This window comes from Gallus gallus, chromosome 6, assembly GCF_016699485.2.
Source record: "Gallus gallus isolate bGalGal1 chromosome 6, bGalGal1.mat.broiler.GRCg7b, whole genome shotgun sequence".
NCBI lineage: Eukaryota > Metazoa > Chordata > Aves > Galliformes > Phasianidae > Gallus > Gallus gallus.
Window position 1 is genome coordinate 17864772 of NC_052537.1, and position 27404 is coordinate 17892175.

The 27404-nt window shown below is 44.9% G+C and overlaps 1 protein-coding gene and 1 long non-coding RNA gene across 36 annotated transcripts in view; one reads left to right on the forward strand and one right to left on the reverse strand.

Moving 5' to 3' along the window:
• LOC101749795 overlaps nt 1-27404 on the forward strand; it is a 326633-nt gene that overhangs the window by 106305 nt on the left and 192924 nt on the right. The window lies entirely within an intron of this gene.
• Nucleotides 1-27404, reverse strand: part of PAX2 (paired box 2) — a 92706-nt gene that overhangs the window by 4330 nt on the left and 60972 nt on the right. For 9 of the 31 annotated variants that reach the window (NM_204793.3, XM_025151477.3, XM_040702269.2 and 6 more), the window contains 4 exons: nt 24256-24431; nt 22347-22473; nt 6390-6491; nt 432-518 (listed from right to left, as the gene is read on the reverse strand). In NM_204793.3, the coding sequence (NP_990124.1) occupies nt 432-518; nt 6390-6491; nt 22347-22473; nt 24256-24431 (492 nt within the window). Of the gene's footprint in view, nt 1-431; nt 519-6389; nt 6492-10223; nt 10434-20295; nt 20389-22346; nt 22474-24255; nt 24432-27404 lie in introns of those variants that run through there. The other 22 variants (XM_025151472.3, XM_025151471.3, XM_040702268.2 and 19 more) reach the window with 9 other exon arrangements.

Consider the following 27404-nt stretch of genomic DNA (forward strand, 5'->3'; position numbering starts at 1 on the left):
TATCCCATTCTAGACAGTGTTCCACCTGGATTTCCAGGTCTCCAGGAGAGGCCTCTGGGGTTAGTTTGGGAGAGGAGTAAAAGCTCATCTGGGTTTTTGATTGGACCTTGAATGGATGCTAATTGCATCTGGAGAGAGTAGCAGAACTTGAATTTAGTTTCTGATCTGATCTGGGTTAAACTGTGGATGTAGCCCAAGAGGACAGAGCTGAGCTGCAATTCTGAGCGATCTCGTGAAAGAACTGGCTTCAGAACCGATGCGTGAGATCTATATACCCATCTAGACACTGGACTAGAGAGTGAGGAAAAACTCCCTTTGTCTGGCCAAATACTTGAAAGCCCTTTTCAGAAACAAACAAACAAAGAAAAGAAAACAAAGAGACAAACAGAAGGAGCGCGAAGCTGGGGGTGCGGTGGGAAAGAGGTACTCACTTAGTAATGCAGGGTTGCTGAACCGCCAGGCCTCATTGTAGGTTGTGTACTGAGGGTGGCTGTAGGGGTTTCCTGAGAATTCGCTCCCTGCAAGAAATCAAGGAAGTTGTGAAATACAGTTATGAATGAAGATTTATGTCTGCTGTTTCGTCAAGCCTGTGTTTGTGTTGAATCCATATACCATCAGGAAAACTAGTGTTTGTAGCTTCCTTGCCCAGCTGGGGCCGTGCCCTTCAGGTCACCATAGGCTTTGTGCACTCTGTATGCAGTGTTACTTATCTGTACAATTAAAAATCAAGAGATTGACCTCAGAATGAAGAAATCAGTTTAAAACAATACATTTCAAAAATACAAATAATAAACAAACTGGTTTATTTTTCTTTGCCTTCTGATTTCTGATTCTCAGGTTGCAGCATGATTGCATATGCAAGCTTTTTCTACATCTATCAGCTTTCTTTTAAGTAGAATCTGTGTCAAGAAATGGCATGGGAACTTTAAGGTACACAAGTCTCTCAATAAAGTCCTCAGACCTAGCAGGGCTGTTGCTGTCAGTATGTATGGCTAAGTTTTGTCTTTGGGGTACTGAGGGTACGGAAGCATATTGTTTGAGATCGTTATTGGAGCTGTTTTGAGAGAAGGGTAGGATTAAATATAAAACAAAATAGAAAACATGTGAATCACTCTTTCTTTCTTGTTCTTTGATGATGTTAGTCATAAAAGTGATTCAGAGACCCACACTTATGATTAATCAGTGAGTTACAGAGAAAACTTTGTGTATTCCAGTTCCAGAAAAGAAATTTCAGATGGTCGTTATGTTGGGTGCTATCTTGAATCTGGAAGACAAGCTGGGCTATGGATCCCTCTTCACATTTGGCAATTAAGGCCCAAACCACACTAGTTGTGAACTCTGTGATCTAATAAGACTCTGAGCCAAGATTTGAATGTTGTAGTCTTCTTAAATATTTTACTGTGCATAAGGAGCTGGATCTCTTTGTTTTATAGATGTCTGTGCAGGGCTAGGGGAATTATGTTTGGGAACTGAGTAGGTATGGTATTGCTTTCAAAATAAATAAATTTCCCAAAACTTAAACAAACAAAAAAACCCTATGATTCTGTTAAGGAAAAAAAAGTCATTATCTGACTCAATTTGATGCAGTACCAATAGGCAATGGGTGACATCTGAAAGGCATTATGTACTCAAAAGGCAATGAGTGAACAGCATGATATAGCTTCTGGTCTGCTCCAAAGGGTGTGTGGAGAACAAAGAAGTGTTGGGAGAGCAGCTGGGGACCCTGCTAGATGCCATGGAACAGGAAAAGGAGGCAGTGCAAGATGCACTGGATGCCTGTGTTGCAATTACCGAAGAAATGTCAATTAATTATAGTGTAATCTCTGCAAATCTCCCTTCACAGGAGAGTTAAAGCAAAAAACGTGTATTCTCAGACGGTAGAAGTGAAGTCTGTTGAAGCTGGTATATTTGCAGTGATTTAAACTCGAGGAGGATCTGTCCCGCTGGGTCCTTTAAAGGTGCTCAGAACAATAAGCAAAGTAGCATGTGTATGTTTCAAAACCAATTACCATCCAAAGCTCCTTTATGGTAGTTTTCAGTTTCAGCATAAAAATGTATTTCATATGACAGACCTTAATAAACATTGTTTTAGTGACAATAACTCAGCATGTTTCTGTATCTAGAAACATTCTGCACTGAAAATCCCAACAGGTAGCTGGGAAGGAATAGGTGAAGCCTATTGTATCCTACTCCAGGGCATCTTAGTCACCACAAAGGCAAAAAGCAATGCGCAGTCCAGGTTTACCTCTACCGCTAATCGCCTGTGGGATATAGTTGGATGAATTTGACCCCCCCAGGAAGGAAAAAAAACAAACAACGCAGATGAGAATTACTGTTTTGAAATGCTTCACATAGAGTTAACTTCTCCACATCGAGAAGTTCTGATGTTTCAAGGTTTCTGTCTCACCTTCTTCCTAGTTGTCACCCTAAACTGTTTATAGCATTCCTAAAGCATGGGTTAAGTAGAGGAGAAAGAGCCCCGGCTATGGAGAGCCAGGGAGGAGAGAGGGCAGCCACTGGAAACAGTGTTTATTGACGAGGAGTGAAAGCATGCATGCAGCAGGATAATGAGCTTTTGAGCTCAACTGTGACCAAGAGGAACTGAGCTATCGCCTTCCCCGATCACTAATGAAACAAGTGTAATTTCCTCATCAACATTGGATTCTGTTTAACGACTCCCTGCCGCTGCCATCACCAGCCCTCTGCAGGCTCTGTGCTGCTCTATGTAAACTGCAGTTCCTTTCAGAGAATGCTCACTTCACCAAAACTGTTTGCAGAAACTTGATGGCCTTTCTGGGAAAGTGGAAGAAGTGAGCCAGGGATCAAAGTGCTCTGTTACCTTTGCAGGAAGCACTTCTCAGATGCACAGATTTCATCCTTCTCTGAGTGACTAACCCGTGCTTTTTCAGGTGTGCACGCAGGGGCTGCTCATTTCCATCCATGTCCATCCAGTAGCCTGAAACTGTGGGCAACTGCAAATGCAGGATGTGTATCTTGCCACATCATGTGCATAGACCTCCAAGATACTGGCATGCGTGACTGACCATGTTGCATGGATGTACAGCTAATGGAGACAAGCTCTTCTCTAGGCTACGTGAGGAGAACTATAGTGAAGGGCTGTCATGGGTAGAACAGGAAAGCTATGGTTGGCACTGGTCAGTCTTCTCAGTAACTGCTTTCCACTGGAAAATGCTGTCTCATGGAAATAGAAATGCTTTGCATGAGCTTGTCAGCTCAGTGGAGTTTTAGAAGGAAAAGTTCTGAATGATTGCAAATTGAAGCAAAGTATTATGTTTCAACTTTCTTGTTTTGTTTCATTTTGCCTTTCTCATCTCATTTAATTTCCTTTCAACTCTTCTATTATTTTAATATGTCCTGACATCTAGAACATGTTGTCATTATTGAAATGTTTCATTCTGATGTTTGCAAATTGAACAATTTCAAGATTCTGACTCCTCATTCCAATGCAAGATGAAAACAAATGTCAAAAAATCAGAATTTTGCATGAGTAGGAAATTCTGCTTTCTGGCCAGGTTCTGCTTTTAGCTTAGAGCCTTTATACAGGGAAAATAGAGCTGCTTTCTCACGTTCGCTTGTACCTGGACAATGATGTTTGTTTTCCTATCAGTATGTTTCTTAAGGATAACCCCTTGCTTCATATTTCTGATATACATAAGGCACTGGCTCTTGGTCTTTTTGGCCCATAGGCGCATAGCAAACCGCTAGTGACGTGCTGCTTTGTTTTCCCTTTTCAGCATGGATGCTTTGCAGCAAGTACAGAGGATAGATCTCATGAGGCCCATATTCTGTGTAGTCTGCACTCTGGGAACCTTTACTAACAGTATTTCTTGGTATCTGTATTTAAATCTTGGTACGTTCCGTCTTCTAATACAGAAACTATGAGGCATGAAGTGAGCCTAGCAGGTGGCATGTTCAGAACAAATGAGGGAGGTAGTTTTCACACAACACTCAGTTAAGCTACAGAACTTTTTGCCATAGGCTGCTACAGACATTAAAGGCTTATATTGGTTCAGGAGGCACTGCTTAAGACTGTGGAGGGGAATTCTGTCCAGAGTGTTTAATATTAAAGGGGAAGATACTAAGTGCCTTAGAAAGTCTCTGAGCTGCAACTCATTGGAGGGAGAGAGATCTTTCGAGAAAGTGTTGATACTGGCTTGCTTTACCCTTACACTCTTCCCAGGATTCACTTTTGGCCTCTATCAGAGAGCACTGGCTGAAGAGACCTGCAGTGTGACCCATTAAAGCTGATCTTATGTTCCTCCCCAGGAAGCCTCTTTATCTGCAGCTTGTTGGCTCCCATCACATAAGAAGACAGGAACAGAAGGGCTGCCAGGCTAGGGCTGACCAGTGGGACCAGACCAGCACAGCCAGGACTGGGTGCTATGTAGAAAGATGCAGTAACTAGTGCAGGATGCCTGAGCAGGCCACAGGAAAACATTCCATGACTGAATCTGGGCATCACTTCTAACGTAAAGATGTCTGTTGGACTTGAATAATAATCTCTTTGGAGTATAACTCAACCTTCTTCTTTGTTGTTCTCTTCCTAGTTTTGGGGTGTTTGTTTTCTTTCATTTCAGTACCTGTGTGTTTTTAGAGACACTCTTGCCTTACGCTAATTAGCCTCTGCAACAAATCTCCTGTTCTTGGATAAATGATCCCTGTGATTAGCAGTCTCAAAATCTTTGTCCTGGTTTAGGTGTCAGTATCACCCTTGTACTGAGGGTGTTAAAATTACATAGCGGACACTGAACATGAGATCCTGTGTGTTAAAAGTTGAGAAGAGCCTGTGGTTTAGAAATAAGTATTCAAAGAGTCATCTGTTTTAGTGCTACCAATCACTTCTGTATGGCGTGACCTATGAACTATAACTGACATGTATGTTGTAAACTGAATCTGATTACTGTTACTGACTGCTTTTTAAAATTGATTTATATCATCATAGTGCTCCTCTGACTCCAGAGCCAAGTGGAGTTGAAACCATCTCTCTGAAAAGCTCTCAGTGTAGAAGGGGATGCCCTGAGTTTTGCTGCAGCACCCCAAAAATTCAGCAATCATCTATACTGAGGGACTGAAGGGGGGTTACAGAGGGTACCCATTTGCTATCTTTGCCTGATCTGGAGGTCACAGCATAGTCCAAGAGTTTTTTATATGCCTTAGGATCATATGCAGTAGGTATCTTGCTAGCTGTGGAATGTGACCGCAGGTATTAATCAGTACTTTGTGACATATAAGCAGTGATTTGTCATTTAAAGGTGTTAAGGCTGACCTACAACATTCCCTATTGGTAATATTTTCACTGATTAACTGTGCTCTGCAGCGTGTGCTTGTTTAGCTGGCTGTTTCAAGGTTTGGATGAGGGTTAAATTAGACTCACAAACCCTGGAAATCATTTTGCAGTGATCTAAAAGCTTTCTATTATCAGCTTTCTGCTGCTACACTTCACAGTTGCTGTCTGAGTCATTCCTCTGGTAGCAGAGGTTGCAGAACAGACTCTACCTGCTCATTAGCTATTGCAGCTCCCATAAGCAGAAATCATTGGCAGATGAAGTCTTGAGTCCTGAGCTACTGTGGCTGAGAAATGAAAATCCCGTCTCTTCATTTATCTACTTGGGCTAGCTGTCATCTGAGAACTGGGGAGTAGAGACTGTGGGAATAACCTTCTCGATTTTTCAAGGGTAAATGATCCCCTGAGCTCCCCATACCCTGGGCAGTATTACTCAAGACATTTGCCAAAAGAGTGTATTTCTTCCAAGGATTTGGGTGGCAAAGGAAGAATTTGCCTTGCAATGTAGGATTAGGTAGATAGTTTCTTGAGCTGGAGGCACTGTCATATAAATGGGAAGTGGGTAAGTTGCTGGCTGTTGAAAGTGGATAGTTAGTTTCTCCTGAAATGCTGTTAATCATTACTGAGTTCTTAGCTAGTTCAGGATGTGGATAGTAGGTCTCCAAAAACTGCAGGTCTTAGATTACCATTGACGGTTTGCAGTTTGAAGCCCTGCCTTTAGACAGATGTAAGTTGTTACCCTAAGTTAGTGAATAGCTGAATATCCCAAGCCACGAGCAGTACATAATAATCTGCACGGATCATTGAAAAATAATTACATTAGTTAATGAATACTAAGGTTAATTAATTACCAATTAATTGGCACAGGTTATAGATAGCTAGTTGCCCATAGCAGCAGTGAATCAGTTACCAGGTGAAAGACATACATTGCAGAATGGGTGGTGAGCTGCTTTGGTTATAGGCACCTGACATATTCCTTGTGAAAAGAATAGACTTCAATGGCAGCAAAGCAATAACAAAGCCAACGGTGAAAGCTGGTATACTGTTCAAACACATGTGCACCATTATCAAATCCTGGACTTACCAGGAACCATTCCTGCCAGAGTTGAGGTTGGGTAGCTGCCTTGTCCAGTTGGGGGAACATGGGGTGGGTAGCCAGGCAAGGTGGTGCTTGCCATATCACGACCTGAAAAAGGTAAGAATTGGAACAGGGGATCAGAAAGGATAGGATCATTTAATATTGATTTGATATCACTTTTTGTCCCACCATCATTTGACTAGCAGTTTGTTGGGCAAATGCTGTGTGGCCTGCGACACGTATATGCTAACCTTCCACTGAAAATTTTGGCGGAAGACTGTGGGACTTGTGATCTCAGGCTATGAGGATGAATATTAAAACTTAGCACTGTGAGGCTCAAAAGAATTTGTTTTCACTGTCAGTTTTTTTAGCCCGTTAGAAATGTTGGATCTGTTTTAGCTAAATCAAAATGGCCCTAAGCTTAACGGAGAATGGCAGCACATTAATTGCTGGAGTAGCTGAGGTCCCTTCTATAAGCAGTCGATGCAGTTCCAAAAATGTGGTGATGTTGCCTAAGGACATGATCAATGTGTAAGGCACTAGAAAGTGATCCAAGTGTTTTCTGCGCCTGTCTCTGCTCCCACCTCTTGCCGTTCACCTGCTGATGCTTTTAGGCAAGTCACTTCACCTGTCTGTGCTTCTTTTTATGCTGCAAACTCTTTGGTGCAAGGGCACATTCCCAGTACATTTGCACAGTGCTTATCGTGAGATCAACACTTGTTGGACACCTTCCAGGTGCTGGTGTAATATACAATAATGGAATTGTGCAAATTAATTTGAGGCTCGCTTCATTTTTATCACAGATACAAGTTTTTGTTAATAGTTCTCCAAGTCTTGGTATCTTCTCCCCACCAATGATGTAGAAAGGGGTGTGGGCCAAGTGGATGATTGCAGTTTATTTTTCATCTCTTAGGAAGTGCAGCTGGAGGCTTCTTGGTTGATGCCAGAGGCATTTCCTCATTTGGACTGGTTAGCCTGAAAATGGGCCAGCCAGAAGGGCATTTTGCTGTTAGTGCTTATTGCATTTAAATGAGCTGAAATCATCTCAGAAGCTGCTGGGTGTTTCAAGCCAAAACCAAAAAGAAAAAAAAAAAAAAAAGACGACGAAGAAGAAAAAAAAAGGGCTAAATAAATTAAGATAATCTTTACCCTGCAGCTGCTGGGAGATTTACAGCTCAACCTCCAGCACTGTGTACTGAGATCTCAGCCTGTTCCAGCCATCCAAAGCATTTCATGTTCCCTATGCTCCCCAGGTGAGCTGTAGCTCACCAAGAAGTTTGTGCTATTTGTTGCTCCTTTCTGAAGTGATGCCCGTACTGTCTATTCTTAGAGAGCTGGAGTCTGATTTACCTTTGGAAGTGTGGCAGTTTAAAGATGTCCCACTGACACCACTGGAATCGCTGGAATTGTGCTGGGATGTGTGGTTGGAAGAATAAGAATCGCTTTAGCTTGACTAGGGCAGAACAGTAACTGATAAGCAGGCCCTGGAACAAGCATGGATGTTGTTGGAGGTGTCAGAAATAAGTAACAGTTACACGGCAGAGTGAAAACAAAATCAACTTGGAGAATTACCCCTGGGGGAGGAAATTTCTCCGGAATTAGGTGGGCTAAAGCAGTGTCATTGCTTTTGTAGATCTTGACTAAAGATTGCCGAGCTGATTTGCTCAAGAAAAAAGAAAAGTAAGTTCTTTCTCCCTGAAGAGATTCCTGAGCCACAGCTTACATTCCTAGCTCACTTTGTCTGAGATAATGGTCACAGAACGGCTGGACAGAGATCGAGCCATTTTCCAGCCACTCCCCAGTATTGATAAAAATAAATATATAATGCTTTGAGGATTTATATTCTACGCTCTTCTACTCTTTTTTCACCACTGTTGCTTTAGTGATTTGTAGTTGCACATTAAGCAGTTATGACTAACACCTACTAGATGTAGTTCTTTTTTCCTCACATTCTTTTAAGGGAAGAAAGTTTTGTGCTTCAAATTCATGTATTTTTGATTTTCTTTATTCACTAGTCTGAGACGTAATGGCAGGTGATGAGTGGGAAAACAGTGTCACTGAAAAGTTAGAGAGAACATTATATAGTAACAGGCATAATTAATTCATTCTGACACTTCCATTGAAGTGGGAATACGTACACAGTCACTCTGCTACCCGATCTGTGCGCATACGCCCCTGTGTTTTTATTCAGATGTGAGCTTACAGAGGCTGATATTCAAAATGCAGTGTGGAAGATTTGCTGGGAAGTGATCATCTGTCAAAATCTCAGTCTTGAAGATAACAAACAAGTACAGTATCACTAACGTGAGTGAGAGTCCTACAGAGGGACTCTTAAGTACTGCTACATAGAAGCAACCCCCTTCCATTGCTTTCTCTCATTACTACCAGGTAAACAAGATTATTACATTCTTGTACTGGAGGGTTATGGCAAAACTAGCATTTGTCCTGCTTTATAGCATGCTTCCAGTTCTAGTCACCCTTCTTTCTCCTAGAGCCTTCTGAGTGAGAACAGCATCTTCATCACCCTGCTGTTCTTTGAGCTTTTGAACACTTTCTTCCAAGTCTAATTCTCCATACAGGCCCTAAGGCAAGTTCCTCTCCTGAAACACAGTGCCTTCTAGCTTAGAGGGTGATCATACATAACAGCATCCCCATTGAAGCAAAGTGTTGCAGAGAATCTGTCAGTATAAACCCTGGCTTAAAGGAATAGCTGGAGCTTAGGGGCTCTTACTGGCTGCAGTAAGATTTGGACAGTGTTATGAATACAAAATTATTTTCTGTAGTTGCTTGCTACTGTCCTACAGAGAGGTTTGGAAATGCAAATATCATCTAAGAAGACAAAGGCAGGATGTTAGGTCAAAAGAGAAAAAAATGATAGGAATATGAAAGAGGCAGAGGTAAGATATGTTTCTAGAACACTGTGGAACTGTGGTCTGCGCTCTGAAGAACCTGTCCAAATTATGTTCTTTGGCAGTGGAGTGACAACACTATCAGTCATCACCTAAAAAGACTGCCACTATTTCACCCAAGCCACCTCTGAGCTTCTGCAACGACACTTCAGTCATCTCACACAGGAACTCCCCTTGTACCTACCTTAAACTCCGCTCTCCTTCCTGCCCTGCAGCCTGCTGGTCCTAAGTGCTCCATTTTTGCCACCTACTTCTGTCCTTCCCTTGAAGGCCACCACCACAGCTCTGTATGTGCTTGGCTATACGACTTCAGAGTCTCTGACCAGCCCTTTCTGGTCATGACATTCAGACCATGCCTTTTATCTTGACTGCCTGGTCTATCACGTGAAGGTGCCAGTGAAGCAGCTGCCTCAGTGCAGCTCACGGTGTAGCTGGGGCACTGCTCACCTACTGACAACATACTGCTCTCACTTGGTGGCTTTCACAAGCCGTGCTGAACAACCATGCTAGCAGTCTCAGGGCTCGCTAACTTAGTCAAGCTTCAATCGTCTACCTTAGGCTAGCGCACAGAAGCCTTGCTGGGCCCACTGTACACAGGGGCATTATGGTTATGGAGACAATGCAGGATTTTGCTGTACAAATATTTCCGTACGAAGCCCCAAACCCATCCAGGTGGGACACCCCGTCACTTCTATGCTGTTACAGCTTTTTTTTCCCATTTTATTCTGCAAAAATGAAGGACAGGCATGAAATCTCCCTGTGACTCTCCATGGAGCTAAGAACACATGCTGCATACACAGAACCAGAACACCGTTGCTCTGCTTCCCACTTGCACTCAAAGAGCTTGCAGCATTTACTGGTCTCCCCGTCAGGTGAAACTGACCCCCTTGCCTGCAGCATCCCCGCTGAGTTTGTGGCCAAGGCCGGTTACCTGCTATCAGAGGCTGGCTGCTGGACTGCCCAAAGTGGGCACCATGATGAAGGAAGGCACTGTAGCAAGGCGTGGACGCATCGTCTGAAAGGGTCATGTGGAAGGGCTGAAGCTCAGCCTGCCCAGAGCCGACCGGCGTGGTGGGGGTGAAAGGGGTGAGAGAGGCTCCATGAGGCTCTTGCTTTATACTGAGGGGAGAGGAGAGGTTTTCTGTGGTAGGGTAAGGGATGGACACAGACAGACAAAGGGAACAGGGGGAGGAAGAGGAGGGTGGGAAGGGAGGAGAGGAAGAACAAAATGGGTAAATGAAAATGAAGTGGTTAAAATCTACAGGGAAATTAATTTAAAAACAAAAATAAAAATAAAAAAGGTTAGGAGTAGATCAGAGGAGCCAGTGCTGAGACAACAGCAGTAAATGCACCCGGGGGCTAGGCTCTGACTGCAGTGATGCCTCTGCAGGGCAGCAGGGTACAAGAAAATGGAGTGCGGTGGCGGATGGGAGGAATGGGATGCAGGGAAGTGTGGGAGGGAACATGCAGGAGAGGGAGGACAGGAAGAAGCGTAGGGTTGGGAAGGAGAAGAATGCTCTGAAGCTTCTGTGCTCCCTTTCCTGCTGCTTTCTCTTGCTCACATGACGATGCTATGCTCACACAGTTTGGCCCAGGGAATTATACCCCTTTGTCTCTTCAAACCCAAGGTAATCTTCCCCAGGAGAGCAGCATGGTTATGAGCATCTGTTAAAAGGGGATGCTCGGTGTAATGGCCAAAGCTTGTCAAGTCAAGCTCCTTAAAAGCTTTGACAAAAGAGGTGCAGCTGAAGTTTGCAGTGGTTAAAATGAAAAACTGAACTGTGCCATTAAATAGGTAAATAAACAGATAAATAAGCAATTGATCTTTTTTACAGTGGCATGCACTCAGTACTGTCTCTGGTAGTTCCCAAAGTACAGTGTTGCCAGACAGATTGGCAGATGAACAGACAGAATGGAAGAGAGAAAATGTGGGAAACTTATACAAGGTCTCATTTTCAATGCTGTTTGCATTGGACCTCCATTTCTGATGTGCAGATTTGCACAAGCACAATAGATAGAGCTTTGAAGCTGCTCCTAACTGAGATCCCAGGTAACAGGTCTGGGAATTGTAGAACTCTGTGACCTAAAGCATGGTACTGCACTGTTGGGTCAGCAGCAATGGAGTCCTTTATTTAAACACCTGAAAGAGAAGCATGAATGACATGCTCACGTATAGTCCAAATCTTCTCGCAAGCCAACCACCCTCAGGTAAACAAAGCCAATTAATAAAAGCCATCTCTCTGCCATGATGGCATGTGTTGCCAATGGTATATAAGTTAGTTGTGGTGGTTTTGATTTATACATAGATACAAACGAGACATATAATTAGATCATAAATCTGGCCTCATTAAAGTAGAACTGGCTTTAACTGACTCTAGGCACGTTATTGTGAGGCTGCAGTGCTCACCTAAACAATTAAGGGCTGGGCAGTTTCTGTCTGTGAATGCTGTTTATCCTGAGGCATTTGTTTCCAAAGGTTTGTTACCTAGCAAAAATGATAATTTTCCATCTGTGTTCTCCTCCAAGTGCCTCTAGCCTGGATGGCAAGCAAAGATCCATGAGCTGTGAGACTCCTTTGCAGCAAAGACATATGGTCATGGGTCAGTTGACTGGGAAGGATCAGTTCTGGCCAAAAGATGTGCAGTTCCCATTTGTTCAGATTGTTCATGGGAAGCCTCTGGTATGCTCAGTGGGGACTGTTGTTTCTTCTCCCTTTCTGCCATTGGAAGTTCTGTTGGACAAGGAACTTTTCTTAGGGGTGTGATGAACAGAAGCTGGAGTCTGTGGTGACTATTATGCAGTTAATTAGTGTCATCAGAGTGAGCAGCACATCAGCTTCCAGGTGCTGCTTTTTATTACTGGATACTGTCCTACAGTCCTGCGGGTGAGTCCTTGTAAGCCAGTGCCCAGTCAGTAGATGGAGAACCCCCAGAGCCATTTCTCTTCTGACTCTACTGTCATCAGATAGCAAGAGAGTGTACAGATCTACCAAAATAAACTGGGGAGACCTTGGTTCTGGGCATTTTCCAGGCTCCTTGCTGCTCTCTGTGCTGTGCAGGAGACGGCAGGTGTAGGGAGCTGTTGGGGAGAAGATGGACGCGGGAAATGTGGGTGGGCAGAAGCAAAAGGTGCTGTGGGCAGAGGTTAATCCTGTTTGCACAGCCCCTGGGCACACTGGGTTTCCTAGTCCCTCCCCTGCTTTATTTCTCTTTTAAAGCATGGAATTTTCAGCTATAATCCTTCCTAAACCATGGCATTTTTCAGGCGCTCTGTGTAAGTGAAACCATAATCTCTGGTAAAACAGACCGCTTAAGCTGCTGTAGCATTAGGCCAATCTGATCCAGCCCCTGGATTTCCGCTCTGCCCAGCCACCACAGAGAGGATTTCAGCCTGAAAGACTGCCTAAAGCCCTCACGATGGGAACAACAGTGCCAGGCCTTGCCTTGCAAAGCTGTGCAGGGTTAAGGGACCAGAAGCTATTTGTCCCGGTGCTCTGAGGCTGTTAAAGCCCCTGTCAGGCTCACTGCAGAGATGAGCCCAGCCTTCTCTTGAACACATCAAGGCTTATGAAGAAAAATTCCTCACACCTTGCAGACGCAGCACCACTTAGTGCAGGGGGATAAAGAAGTCAAGAGCAAGATGGCAAAGAGAACTGGGACACAGTGCTGCTCAGCACTGCTCTCTAAGAAAAGCAGAGTAGAGGAGGGCAAAGTGAAACAGCAAATGTTTGCACAACCACACCTCAGACTTCTACACGTCTATTTGGATGTTTGTCTTTTAGTTTCCACTCTGCCACTGTGTGGACATAGTTTATATCCCATGCATTGTTACTGGTGGGTGACAGTTATGAATTTTACCCTTCTGTTGTCCAACTCTTCACTGACTGAAAGCACCTGGATTCTGTCTCTGATAGAACTCCCACCCCTGCTGTGTTGGAATAATTGCCCCAGCAGTGAATTATAGCTTCAAACTGTGTCAGTACAGATGAGATCAACTGATTGATCTATCTATATCCACCTGTGAGTGACACAGTCCCATTTTTCATTTTATCCACCTCAAACTTCAGCTGCACAAATTTTGTTTTCACTTCTGATTTTCTCCAGTCTCTAATTTCTTATTTTTATTTTTATTTTTTTGTATATGGGATGGAGAACAGGGAAAGAAGCTCTGTACTTGGCCTTTCCTGTCCCAAGTCCTGCTAGGGCCTGCAAGCCAGCTCTCCTGGCACTTCCGAGTTTCATGGCGGTCCCTCAGTGAGATGGTACTGGGGAGCCCAGGATATCTAACAGTGTCTTGCTAGTGTGGAAATGGACCTGCAAATAGCTGGGGGACGGGATGAGGTGCAGCCCCTCTCCAAGGGAGCAGAAAGATATTCCTCTTCCAGGCTCCTTTCTTCTACATGGTACACAATAGACTTCTTTATAAGCAACAAAAAAATACCACCCGATGTCATGGCGGGGGACGTTGGAAGGGCCAGCAGGGTGGGGATATAGCTGGGAACATAGCAGAGGACTACATATTTTCTGCATCTCCAGCTCATTTCTTTCTGACTGTACTTGCTGAGTTATGGCTGTTTTTCTTCCTTTCTAACCCTCTCCTCTGTTATTCTGGCGGAGAGCTAGAACCGGTGATCTCTGGCCTAAATTCCCCCTGCGAATGAAGGGATTTTGGCCAGACAGGGTGAGAGGAAGATTCACAGCTTTGGGTTCCTACAGAGACTCATCTCAGCTTTTATCGCGCTCTCTGCTGCTGAAGGGAAAGAAGCAGGGGGGTTCACAGGACTAGATAAGCGGCTTGCTTTTCACTGCTGGTTTCCTGGAAGATAAGCTAGCTGCCCTTAGAGCTCCTTTTCTTTGCAGTAAAGGAAGAATATCAGGACAGCACATCCCTGCAGAAGAGATGGCTTGTGTGCACCCATTTGACAGCAGTGCACGTGGTCTTGTTAGTGTTTAGAGTCCTTCACCTTTTCCTGTTGTCTTTCTAAAATATTTTTATGATCTCGGTGCCTCATACTCTTTGGAGCACATGCCCTTATGGCATCCCTCAGGGATCAGTTTAGTCTGAGAAACTCAGTACAGCGAAGATGTGCACAAGGTCATGCAGGAAGCCTGTGTCGAAGCTGAACCTTATCTCAGGTGGTTTTGAACCCTTTGCTTTTGCCCACCACTTAAGTTTTCCACATCTACATTTCCCCTGTGCTAATTCATTGTTTAGAAAGGTTTCATTGTGGCAAACAGAATGGGGTGGGATCCTCAGTGTTCATAAACTGTGCATTTACACTACAGTCTGTGGAGTTGCATTGCTTCATCTCATGTGAGAATCTTGCCTCAGAAAAGTCATGCAGAAGACCAAATGGACTAACACAGCCTGTCTCAACTTTTGCTTTCTGCCATGTCAGAAGAACCACTTTTCCTAGCTTTCTTTTGCAAGAGCACTATGCAAGTGGCACTGAAGATAAAAATCATCCCACTTGTTTTCTTTCTCTGTATTAGTAGCAGACCTTTGCTAGAGCAACTAGAAAATATGCAAAAACTAACCTTTTACATTTCTTGCCTTCTCTTTAAACTCGTGCTGACTGAATAAGTTTTTCACATCCGGGTTTTATTTTGCTTCTGCAAGATCCATCCAGATTCCTAGCCCAATACTTAACCTGTGTGTTGATTAAATATATGTTTAAAGAAAACACCACTAATGTCAAATTTTTAAATCCACGTACGCCGTTTTTTACTAAACCGAATTCTACAAATCTGTATTTTCCATCAGATCTAATTAATTGCTGCTCTCCGTGTAATCTGACCTGCTACCTCTGTCTGTTACTTCAGAGAGAAACTGAGCTTTCATAGTCATCATACCTAGCTAAACATGGAGCTGCCAGTGCACCTATGACCTGGGCTTCATCTTTGAAACTGGTTGAATACTGTTAATGTCATTCAGTTGAGAAATTCACTGAAGTCAACTTTCTGTGGCTCTAACTACTTGTCTATTTTTTCACCCAGTTCATACAACAAATAGGTGTCTCCCTGACTTTCATCACAAGGGATAGTCTGCTGATCAGAAGATAGGATAGATCTTCCAGGGGAGTCCAGAGTAATCCTACCCCTACAAAGAAGGGCCAAAGGTTGCCCTAAGCTCTCCATTTCTCTGAAAGACTGCAGTGGGCAATTTTAATTGTACAAGCAGCTGGCCTGGTTAAATCCAATAGAGTTGATGGAGATCAAAAGTTATTAACATCTGCTGACAGCTGTTGCTTAACTCAGATATAAAGCACAGTCTTTGCTGTCAGTGAGCAAATATCTACATCACAGAAATGTTCATCATAGCCAAACTTATTTGTTCCTTCATTTGGCCTCAAAAGAAAAGGCAGAAACTGAATTGTTGGGAAGACTGTGTAACTCTTCTCTATAAAGGAAGTCCCTTTTTGTCACAGCGTGTGGCAGCCTAAATGCCACCTCTTGCTAAGGAAATTGGACAGGGATTGCCAGTTCACTGCTCGTGCTGTAACACATGCTAATTAAGGAAGGCGCTATGGTCCCATCCATTTCTGGGTTCCTCAGTTCACTGTGCTTTCAGGTCCATGAGCTGCCTTCTTCAGCATCATAAAGTTATTGTTAGTGAAGCTTCCATTGGAAGCATGGTAACAGTTCACGTGATTGCTGTTTTCCCCTGCTACTTCTGTCAGTTCCAGGGATTGTTCATCTGATCATCCATCACCCTTGGCCATTTGGTCTCAGGGAATAGTAGTAACGCCTTTTGCCGTTCCAAATTCCTTAGCATGATGAGAAGATATTATCTCTTTTTAGATATGGGAAACAGTTAATGAGATTTGGAGGCCTTTTGGACACCTACTCTTGCCACTTCCTTAATTTAAATAGAGGCTTGCAGCCTCTTTGCAGAAGCAAGCAAGCACTTTGGAAGTGCAGAATATGGAACTCGGTGTCGTTCCTCATCCTCCCTGTCCCTCATCTGCAGCAATTCCTTGTGCTTAATTTGGCACATTTTCATCCTCACAGAAAATGTCTCCTTCATTTTGATGAGGCAGGATCATAACAGTCACACAGCGGCCATGTGAGTGATTATCATATTCCATTTTGGGGCACTGGGGCAGGCAGCAATGTGCCTGACAGGTTGCTTGGCTGCTGCAGCCATGATGATAAGCAGCAGGCTGCTGGTCTGCATCTGGAGAATTCACCATCACCAAAGCCAGTACGTGGCCCTTGGCAGTTTGTTAGAGAAGTCTTGAGTCAGCTCATTTAAGCCTTCACCAGAGCTGTTGCTCACTGGTGTCAGAAGCTGAAGGAAGTCAGAGCAAGTGGAAGTTTTCACCAGTATGAACAAGGAAAAAGGGAAGGAAACACCCCCCCTCTTAGTGTAATAATAAAAGTACGGCTGAACTTAATGGTCAGTTTCAATCATTATTGAAAAAAGCAAGCTGGATTAACCAGTTTTACATTTGCACTCTGTGGCTCTTTTCTAAGAGGTTGAATTTTAGGATGGTAATAAGTATTTAGACAAATACAAAACGTGCAATAAGCATGGTTATGTCATGTTTTGCTAAGTAGGTGAACTGCATCTGTGCACATTTATTTAAGCAATTATGTTGTTTAACATAATTTGTCTTTACATATTATTATATGGGAAAATAATGAATGATGAGTCCATATTATTATTATATTAGATTATTAACTTTTTTCTGTGTGATTTGTGTCAAGTTGTATTTGAATGGAAATTAGAATTCAATTAAAAGCAGTATTTGCAATTTATTCATGCTAATTATATAAAATGACCACAAGTTTCCTGACTTCCTAAACATATTGGAACAAAAAAGGCAAGCCTTTCTAAACAGGTTTTACATTAAAAATGACGTATTAAATGAAGGAAAAGATATATATATATGGAGGAAATTGAACTGATTTTAGAACTAATAGATCTCATCCTTTCACACCAAGTTTAATTCACTCACTGACAGAGGAAAACAAATGTTCCTGCTTTTTCAAATCCTAGTTTGTTTCTTAGTTTTGAATGACCTGGTTATTGAACAGAACAAAATTCTCTTCAGTTCACTCACTAAACTGAAACGAAGGAAATATTATCTTTTCACCTTGCAGGAGGGTAAGGTCCTCAAAAGATGGTTTATCATTTCAGAAAACTTTGGACCCAGGTGTCTAGCCAGCCATTTCTCCGTGCTTAGCATCCCAACTTTCTTAAAACTTCCATAGAGATCAGGTGCTGTTTAACTACTATTTTTGCATGCCTTTTAGACATATCAAGTAGCCCTACATTCAGCAACTAGAATTATTTTTGCATACATTTGTCTTGAAAATGGTAGCTGAATTTTGAACATTGATATAATGCAAAAAAATCTGATCCCATGCAGGATCTGATCCCATGCAAGGTCTGGCAGAAAGTGAGACCTATGGAATCTGTGCTTGTTTGCTGCCTTTGTCTGACACATCGTGAGTGGCTGTTGTCATTATTTCTCACCCTGGATAGTATTTGTTTTTCTTGGGAAAAATATTTCCCAGTGAAAAGGAAACATTTTCTATACAGAACCTGGTAGCTGGTTTGGTGAGTGATAAAGATTTTAAATTATACCCATTCCTGTTCATAGAGACCAACCATGGCAAAGAAGAGCTCATAAACTTCCTAACCAGAAGAGAAGTGCACACATACTCCCATTGCAGTCAATGTTAGAAGTTATTGATGTGTATTTTTTTTTTTGCTCTCTTTTCTTGGGCACTGCTTTTGCCTTACTCCTCTCTGTAGATCACACTGTTGCAGTGGGCTGGTAAACGAAGTCTATTTAGTTAAAACTGCCAGGATTTAATTAAGTCCATTGTATTTGATTTCCCACAGTGCTGCCTTTCTGCTGGATAGCCTCTGGGCTAGCTAGTGGAATGGGAAAGGACTCTGTTCACAACTATTAACCTCCATCTCCAGAACTAAGTCTGGTTCGAAGACACCTCACTTCAGGCACATATATTCCAAAAGACACAACTTTCAGTGGTATTTAAAGAGGGATCTTAATCCTTTATCTCAAAGGATTCCAGGCTCTGTAAACAGTTTCTGCTTTTAAAGTAGTCCTGTTGCTAGTGCTGAAAACTGAGATTCTCCTCTGCTCAACCCTGGGCTGTTAGCTGCTGAGTACTTCCCAAAAATCAGAGACCTGTGCAAACTGCTGGACAAAAGAAATCTGCTGAAGTTTTCTGTGTTTGCCTAGCCCTGTACGGATATATACTGCCTGATCTGTTTGCCTTCAACAGAAATAATTGAAGTAGAAAATCTCTGATCAACAGATGTCTTGTCTTAGTGTTCAACTGCATGTACGTGCCTTATATTCGTACGTTTAACTTTGGGTCTTTGCTTCTAAGAAACCTGACTGGTATCCAAAGATACTGCCCAAGAAACTGTCAGGGATTCTGCCAGCTTGACTGTCATGAGCAGGCGACATGAGGCAGGGTGGAGCTGGCCCATTGACCTGCCTGTGCAGGAGGAGATGAAGCAATGCTCTCAGGCAGCTTTTAAGAGCTTTCTCTCTGGTGCTTCACATGAAAGTTGCAAATGCCTGCATAGTCTGTTCTCTATAAAGGGCAGTGGAAACATGTTTCCCGTCCTAGTGAGTTTGTATGGCCAGAACTTGATGACTAGGGCTTTGGGGAGGACTTTCCTGCATGTTGGAGAGGTGGCTGCCAGCATTTCTAGCTCTCAATTCTATGAAGCACACAGGCAGCTAAAGGGATTTTAGCATCATCTGCACTTAATATTTCAGTTACTTATTACTGAGGTTTTGATGTTTGGACGGACATGTTCTTAGACCTGTGAGAACTGAGAGAACGTGCTGAGGCAAACTAGTCATGTGCCAGAGAAAGGAGGACTTTCTCTAAGGTCTTCTGAAAGGGCAAGAATCCAATGTCAGACAGCTTTGGTTTGGAAGGAGCTAGTGATACCTTTTCTGCCTGGGAAGCCCGAGCTGGGGAAACAGTCTTACATCCTGAAATAACTGCACACAGAATTTGTACACTGTATAAGTGGATTTGTTTCAGATATCACCTGGGACAAGAGCAGAGATATATTCAGAGCTGATGCTACAGTAGCAAACCAGGCAGCCAGCAATTTAGTACTCACTATGATGCCAATATCCCTTCTTGAGAGAGAGCTGTGAATTCCCAGCCTCTTCCTTGGCTCCTGCCCAGAGGTAGATCAGGAGGCAACCCTGAGTTCCTCACCTCTCTGGTCCTTCCTTAAAGCACTGCCCATCCCCACAGCAACATATCATGAATCATTCATCTTTAATAGATTATGCAAATCAGGGATACTGGATCAATGAAGATCAATAATTGCAACCATTTAATTGCCAACAAAAACATTTTAAGAATGAACATTATCTGAAGTCCTTTCTTGGGTAATGGCACCATTAATCCAAACATTGGATCCTGGCCTAAGTGTAGAGGAAAAATCCTCTGCCCTTCTTTCCCCACTGCTTTTCAGGGTGTTGAGAGTCTTTTTTCCTTTTTCTTTTCCACTTTCTGAATTTCCCCATCATTACCACCAGTGAACATCTCCCAGCGCTAATAGTTCTGCTTTTGTTACTCTGCGCTGATTGAAATGTTGCATACAGATTGAGATGTTAGCACTAAGTTGCCACCTGGGAATGTCAAGCTGGGTTTGAAATGAACTTTTCTCACTCTTGGATCCAGATGGATCAGATGGGGATATTCTGGAGCCGAGCTGGGAGTTTTGCAGGAAGCAGGGTGGGGATGGCGCAGGATATGGGGGACAAAGAGAAGACTTTCTGCCTCAGCCCACAGCCTCTTCTATGGGGCCAAATCTGTCTCCTCTTGTCCCTTTCTGAGAGGCATGTACAAAGCTCGTGCAGTGTCCCCAGCGTTCAGAAATTCAGCTTCCATGTTAGTAGCCTGAAATGCTCCATCTCTTAGAAAGGTGGAATGAAAAGGATTACTTTAATGGCCCTATTGAATATTAAATTGTGATTGTAGGCACCTCACCTTTCAATCCAGCTAAGGGAATCTGCATTCCATGAAGGAAGGGCAGTGCTGCTCTCCTGCTCGCTTTGCCCCCCTTGCAGAGGGAAGTGTTTCCTGTAAGAGTTGTAGATCTGCTAAATGGTAGGCAGACACCAGCTGAGTGTTCTCTTGCACATGCGAATACAAAGAAAGATGGAACAACTTTGCCATAGCTAAGCCATTCTCCAGTTAGCTAAGAAACTGTTTGGCTACAAGGATCTTGGGTCAAGCCTGACAGCAGAAAAGGCCTTAAGAAGTCAGTGGTGTCAAGCTTTCTAGGAAGTTCCTAAATATGCAGTTCACCTCCACATGGTGCTCCATGCTATACTGCAGACCTCACACTGGATCCTCTGTGTCTTTGCGTTGTGAGGCAGAGTCTTGAGTACTGTGAGTACTGTGTTCAGTTTTGGACCCCTTACTACAAGAAAGACATTGAGGCTCTGGAGCATGTTTGGAGAAGGGCAACAAAACTGTGCAGGTTCTGGAGCACAGGACTTATGAGGAATGTCTGAGGGATTGCTCAGTCTGGAGAAGAGGAGGCTCGGGAGAGACCTTATTGCCCTCTACAACTCTCTCAAAGGAGGTTGTGGTGAGGTGGGGGTTGGCCTCTTCTCCCGGGTAATAGTGATAGGACAAGAGGGGACTGCCTCAAGTTGTACCAGGGGAGGTTCAGGTTGGATATTAGGAAAAACTTCTCTGAAAGAGCGTTCAGGCACTGGAATGGGATGCCCAGGGAAATGTCACCATCCCAGGAGATGCTCAAGGAATGGGTAGGTGTGGTACTAAGGAACATGGTTTAGTGGGCAACATTGGTGGTAGGTGGATGGTTGGACTAGATGATCTTAGAGGTCTTTTCCTACTGTAATGATTCTATGATTCTATCTAGGGTAGCTCCTACTGATCCTGCCTGGTCTCAGAGTTCCTGGTAGCCAAATATTGCATGCAACATCATCCCTTTGCTCAGCATTTGCTGAACAATCAACCCGCCTTGGCCACAAGGCTATTAGCTGCAGCTTCTACAAGAAAAAAAACTGAGCTGGAAACTTTGTTCTGGGCCACCGGAGGCCTGCTTTTGGACCAAGGGGCAACAGCTCTTTCCCTTGCTGACATGATTTATATCTCTGCCATAACTTACTTGTCAACTATACTGTGAGATTTCTGGAGGGGCCACGGTGCTTGTAAGGCAAGAGGGAAGTATCAAAGAGGGGTGAATCCCTTGGGCCTCGCTGGCTGCTTAAGCAACTTAGGAGAAGGGCAGCGTATGAGAGAGAGCAGCAGCAACTGAAGCTGTAGAAGAAAGGGCTTTGGTAGCAGGGCGTCTCCTTATGGCTCAGGCATGCATGAGCTAGGCCATCTAACAGGGAGTGCCGTGTCACCAGGCTGGCCGATGCCACCAGCAGAGGAAGTGTCTGTGGAGCAGCAGCTGCCCAAATTGCCTCCTACTTCTGCCATCCCAGTTCCTCTGCTGCCTTGCACTTGCTATCATTTCTTCCTCCCAGCCACACCTGGATTTCATGTGCCCACAAGTAAGGGAAGGAGGGAGGCTGTGAACAACCTTCTTTTGCCAGCTGCTGTTAGAGACTCCTGGCCTTACAGAAGTCACAGTCATAGTTCAGCAGACCTCAGTACTTAGTTTGCAATGCCCGTTCCAAATGCCGGGGCTGAAGAAAACTTAGATTAGTGTTTCTCCCCAAGAAAAGCAAATGCATAGGTGAACTATGAGCCTCTCATTCACAGACACAAAGGAAAAAGTCACAGTGCACATGTGGACATAGCTGTGCTTCTCCAGCTGCCATCTCTAAGTCATGGGGCATCCAAGTGCGTGCTTCACACCTGGGGATATCCAGGTGTACCCCATACTGCCAGCAGTGAATTGCAAGCTTCCCTTGGCCCCTAACTTCCTCCACAGTCTTTCTGTCTCTGTTCAGTTTTGCCAGAGAGGGGTATCTTGTATTAGCAGAAAAAGCAGAAGCTAATGGTGATGAGGGAAATAAATTAAAAGCTTGGTTCTGCTGTTTGGTCAGGCAGCTTACCGGTCACCACAGGGTACGTCTGGGGTCCTGACACATTTGTCCCCAGGTCTGGGTTAGCAGAGGTGGATAGACTTGATTTGACTTCATCGAGACCAGGGGTCAGAGCTGGGAGGGAGTACTCATTACCCTGGGGAAGAGAGGAGAAAGACAGCTTGCTATTGATGCGCCGAGAGAAAGGGAGCAGTGTACAGATGGGAGGGAGGAAGAGGAGAGATGCAAACCCCTGCACAGATGGAAGAGGAGGAGGAGGAGGAAATGGAGAAGATGAAGTGACAAGAGGGCTGCAGGCGGGGGACCTGGGATGAGCTATTCCACCCTCCTGCGTGCTGCTGTGGAGAGGATGAGGGGTCAGGCTGGGCATGGGATCTGCCTCCATTTCTGTGACATGGCCAAGCCTGCGTTCAGTGCCGTGGGCAGAGGGGACGCCCACCTATACCAGCTCGGGGGGGACAAAGGGGAGGTGTTTGCCCCGGTGACAAGGACACCTGGGGCGGAAGATGGCCGTGGCATGACTGGGACGTGGGGCTGCAGGAAGCAGCCGGTGCCGGCCCCTTGCAGCCAGCTCTGTCCCCTGTGCCGCTGCCCCTGCCCTAGCTCTTTAAAAACAAACAAAGAAGCCTCATCCTCTGCCTCTGTCACTCTGTGCACTGGGGTATGAAATTGGGGAGGGGGGAGCCACATGGCTAACAGAAGGGTGGGAGGGGGAGAGCCATTGAATCTGAAAGGGTGTCCTGTCCGAAAGGCTCTGGTAATTGCCTTTTTATTGTGGCAGCCTCCGGACCAGACGCGGGAGCTGGGGAAACCGGGAAGGCTACAGAACAGCAGGAAAAGTTGCTCTGATTAATATTACGTTAAATTAAAACTGATTTTCTGCTCTTTCTGCTGCGTTTTTTTCCAGGCGCTTCCCCAGCCCCCTCCCCACGTCTCCCCCTCCTGCAGCGGGCTCCCCGCACGCTGCCCCCTCCCCGCCCCATCCCTGCCTGCCTAGGACTGCCTCGTCATTTCCAATTCCTTCTCGTATTGATCTTCCTGTAGAAATCAGTTTTGTAATTAGCTGCAAATTAGGCCTTCTACTGGGGGTGAGCCTGCCCCCTGATTTATCACCAGAGTAATTCGCTGTGATCGGAGAGAAATTAAAATGAACTCAATTAGGCTTCGGATTTGCTTTATGGGCCCTGCTCAGAGTTTCAGGGGGAAAAATGACTGTGCTGGTGCTTAATAGTCTAATGAAAGTAAATAAAGGTTATTCATTGTAATAAACCCAGGGACTCTGGGATGAAGGGAGTCCACAGCCAACCTCTCCTTCTCTTCCTTTGTTGGTTTATGGCTTGGGGCGGTTTAAAAAGACTTTTGATTTTCATTTTATTAAGACAAACAGCTTTTGGGATAAAAGGCCGGGGGAGCGGGGGAGGCAGGGAGAAGGGGGCAGTGCCGCAGAAGTGCAGCAAACTGGGCTGGAGACGGGAGTCGAGTCTCAGCCTTGGGCCGAGAGAGAGAAAACGCTCCAAGCCCGATAAAGCTTGCGACTCACTGCTCGCTGTGTGATGCAGGAGTGTGGGAGCTCCTGCGCCGGGCTGTGCCGTGGTGGCATTTGTGGCTGTGCGATCACAGAGCGTGTGTGCGTGTGCGGTGGGTGACTGTGCCAGGGAAAGGACCTGAGGTTTAGGGAGAGCGCTGTGCGTGTGGATGGCAAGTTCAGGATAGGAGGCAGTTTGTGTCCACATGTACATCAGCACAGTGATACGTTTACAAGTGCAAAGTGCTGTAAAATGTGAATGTGATGTATGTGCAGTGTCAGGGCAGTGTGAGAGAAAGGGGTGAGGAAAGAGAGAGGGGCTTCAGTGAGGAAATCTCCCTGCCATCACCCTACGGGCACCTACAGGTCCGCATTGCCAGGCTGGGCCCTCACCTGCTCAGATTTGATGTGCTCTGATGTTTGAAAGACGTCAGGGTAAGAAGGACGCTCAAAAACTCGATCTAAAGCTTCCAGCTGCTGCTGGGTGAAAGTGTCGCCACGAAGGTGCTTCCGCAAACTGTCCACGCTGCTCTGGGAGTCTCCGTTGGGAACAGAGCCCTCGGATACATCTGCAGGGCACAGACAGAGAAAACAGGGAGTTAGCAGCGCCCTGGCGCGGGGCGGCAGCAGATGCGGGCGAGAGCAGGGCAGCAGGACAGGGGCCGTGCGCTGCACGTGGAGCCGTGTTGCTCCAGGGGGCTGGCTGAGGGCTGGGAAGCCCCTTCTGTCTGCTCTGGCTGCTGGCCTGCTCCGTGGGATGCTCCTGCCTGGTGTGAGCGAGGCTGTGGAGAATGGTGCTCAGCTCAGAGATGAGTTGTGGTTCCACTGATTTTCAGTGTTAAAAATTGCCAAATCTCCATTGCTGAGCATAAAATGGGAGCAAAGCACAGCGATTAGCATCGCTAGGAGGCTACCAGAGAGGCAGTTCGCAGAAAATCTAGGATGCTGAGGATGGGCTTGCACTGCAGAGGGCTGAGGAAGCCTGAAATGGAGAAAGTCCTCTACTGCAGTCTGGAAGGGAGCAGCCTGTGTTGTAACTTCCCAGTTCCAACACAAGCTGTATCTCCATTACAGTTTCCTTCTCATCTCATTATGGCCTGTTGTATCCCAGATGGGTTTTTCAACCCATTGGATAACACGGATAATCCTGTACCCAACTCCACGTTTCGGCAGAGAAGCTACGGAGCGCTCTGTCCCACCCAACATATATTACTTTCTGATATGCTCTCTGTCCCATTCTGCTACGTATTAGCTCATAATTTAACACAACCCATATCTCAGTTATAAAACTCCCTCCTAAAATACGTGAATCTTTGTCTGTGAGAGCCGCCCTTTCTATCCAAAACGAACTACTGTATTGCTTATTGTATTCCTTAGTAGGTATCGGCCTTATAATCCCTTTTTCTTCCTAGGAAAAAAAGCCCCTTTTTTGGTAGAAGCATTATTGGAAATGCATTTCTGTCTCTGCAACAGCCCTCTAGAACAACCTAATCTCCCTGCAGTGCCTCTGTCACCTTCCAGGTGTCTCAGTCTCTGCTGTGCCATCCCATGTCTGTTTGAGCCTCTTCATCCCCTCTGAGATGAGTCCATTATAAATGCTCTGCCCCAAAGTGAATCACATCCAAAGTGAAGCTTTCCCTGTGACAAACCATCTTATCACCCACCTGTTTTTTTTCCCTGTTATCCCCCAATTCAAATGAGGTGCATTTATCTCTGTTATAACCCCTTTTTATCTGAAGTGAGTGAGTCTCCTGCTATTAGCATCTGTCACATCCAAGGTGAGTCTGTCTGTTATAACCTCCTGTCCCAGCTGAAGTGAATCTTCCTTTGTCATAATCCTTCATCTCATCTGAGGCAAGTCTGCTCATTATAATCTTCTCCAACTGTGCTGAGTATCTTTGTGCTATCACCCCTCGGTCTAACTTTGGTGTGATCAGTTATAATCTTCTGTCTCACCCATGCTGATATATCTCCATACCCTCCATGCAGAATTTCTGCCTGCTGTTTCATCAGACACGAGCCTGACTGTCAGATAACCCTGTCTAAACAAAGATCAGGTTCTCCCACTTACATTACAGTTACCTTTCTGTTTTTTCACTATTGTTCCTCATACTTCAGCCTCTTTCAGTGTCTTCTAGTCTGTGAATCTCTGAAACCTTCTGCCTTGCAAGGAGGTGGTTGAGGGGTCTGTGTAGACCTTTTCCCTCCTCCATGTGACTGCAAATGTGCTCATGGCCAGGCGATGTTCTCATGAGCCTGGAGTGGCATTCACTGTGCAATGGCCAGAACCATGCCACTCTGCTGCTCCACTTTTAGCTCACGAATGGTGCTAAGATGGGTATTTTCCTGGCATGGTTAATGCCCATCTGGTCTCCCAGAGTAATAACTGAGCCCGCTGCCTTCTGGCTATGAGATATATCCGTTTATAGGTGATTATATGATATGATATAATCAATAGTACATTATATACAGTAACGTAGTACAGTACCACTCTCAAGACCATAGAAAATATTACATATTGATTTGTCCCAGCCAGCAGCCTTCCCTCGAGCATCCCCTTCTCTCTTTCTTTTCCACCCCTAACCAGAGCAAAGCTTACTGGCTCTGATTCCTGACATTTTCTCCTCTCTTCAGTCTTATTTGCACAAGGGAAATTTCTGAAATCTGGAGTTTACAACATATTTGTCTAAGAGAAGGAAAGCAAGGGCTTGGCTGGCTGGATTGCACTGTTAGTGCAGTTTGCATGGGCTGTTACACAGACTGGGCTGTTCCTGCAAGGACAGCTGTCAGGAGGATGAGGGTACTTACAGAGTCACGCTCCTAACTCCAGTAGGCATTGCTCTCCAGTCCTGCCCTCAGAAAGCTGGCACAGAACTGCCATGTCCAGTCTCAGAAAAAAATGGATGTTTCTCTATCAAGGCTTGTCTTAAGCTGTCCACAGCTGGTGAAGCTGTTCACTGTGAGGATTTTTCCACTTGTCAGTGTGCATGATTGTGCACGCCATTAATATACATAGGTGTTTTTGCAGTAGGCTGTGATTCTGAGATGCTCTAGGTTCTGCATCACTGTACATGCCTGAGCAGCCATTTGTGTGAGGTGGCTGGTTTAGGTCGTATTTGGTTTCCAAGGATGGCAGCCCTACTATATGAATGGCATTTGGTGTGAGTGAGCTTGCACTGACTGTCAGTAAACCAGATTATACCCTGAGTGGGTTACCCTGCATGTTTGGTCAGGTTTGTGCACACATGCAATTGCATTTACGATCCCTGTCTGCCTGCTGAGCCCTGTGCACACATGTCCCTTTCTGTGCATGGGCCATGCCTTTGTGTGAAGGAGCTGAAACTACAGCTTTCCCAAGTCGCTGTAGGAGTCTCTTTTCCTTCATTTATTCAGAGGCCCTTCAGATCTTGACAAATCTGTCACTCTAAATTTGCGAGAGATTATGGTGCTCTCTCCCTAGCACGGAGAGAGGTGATATATGATATCTGCTGCCCCTATTGATTGCCTGATCTGGTGGCAGAGGGCTGGCGAAATGAACTTGA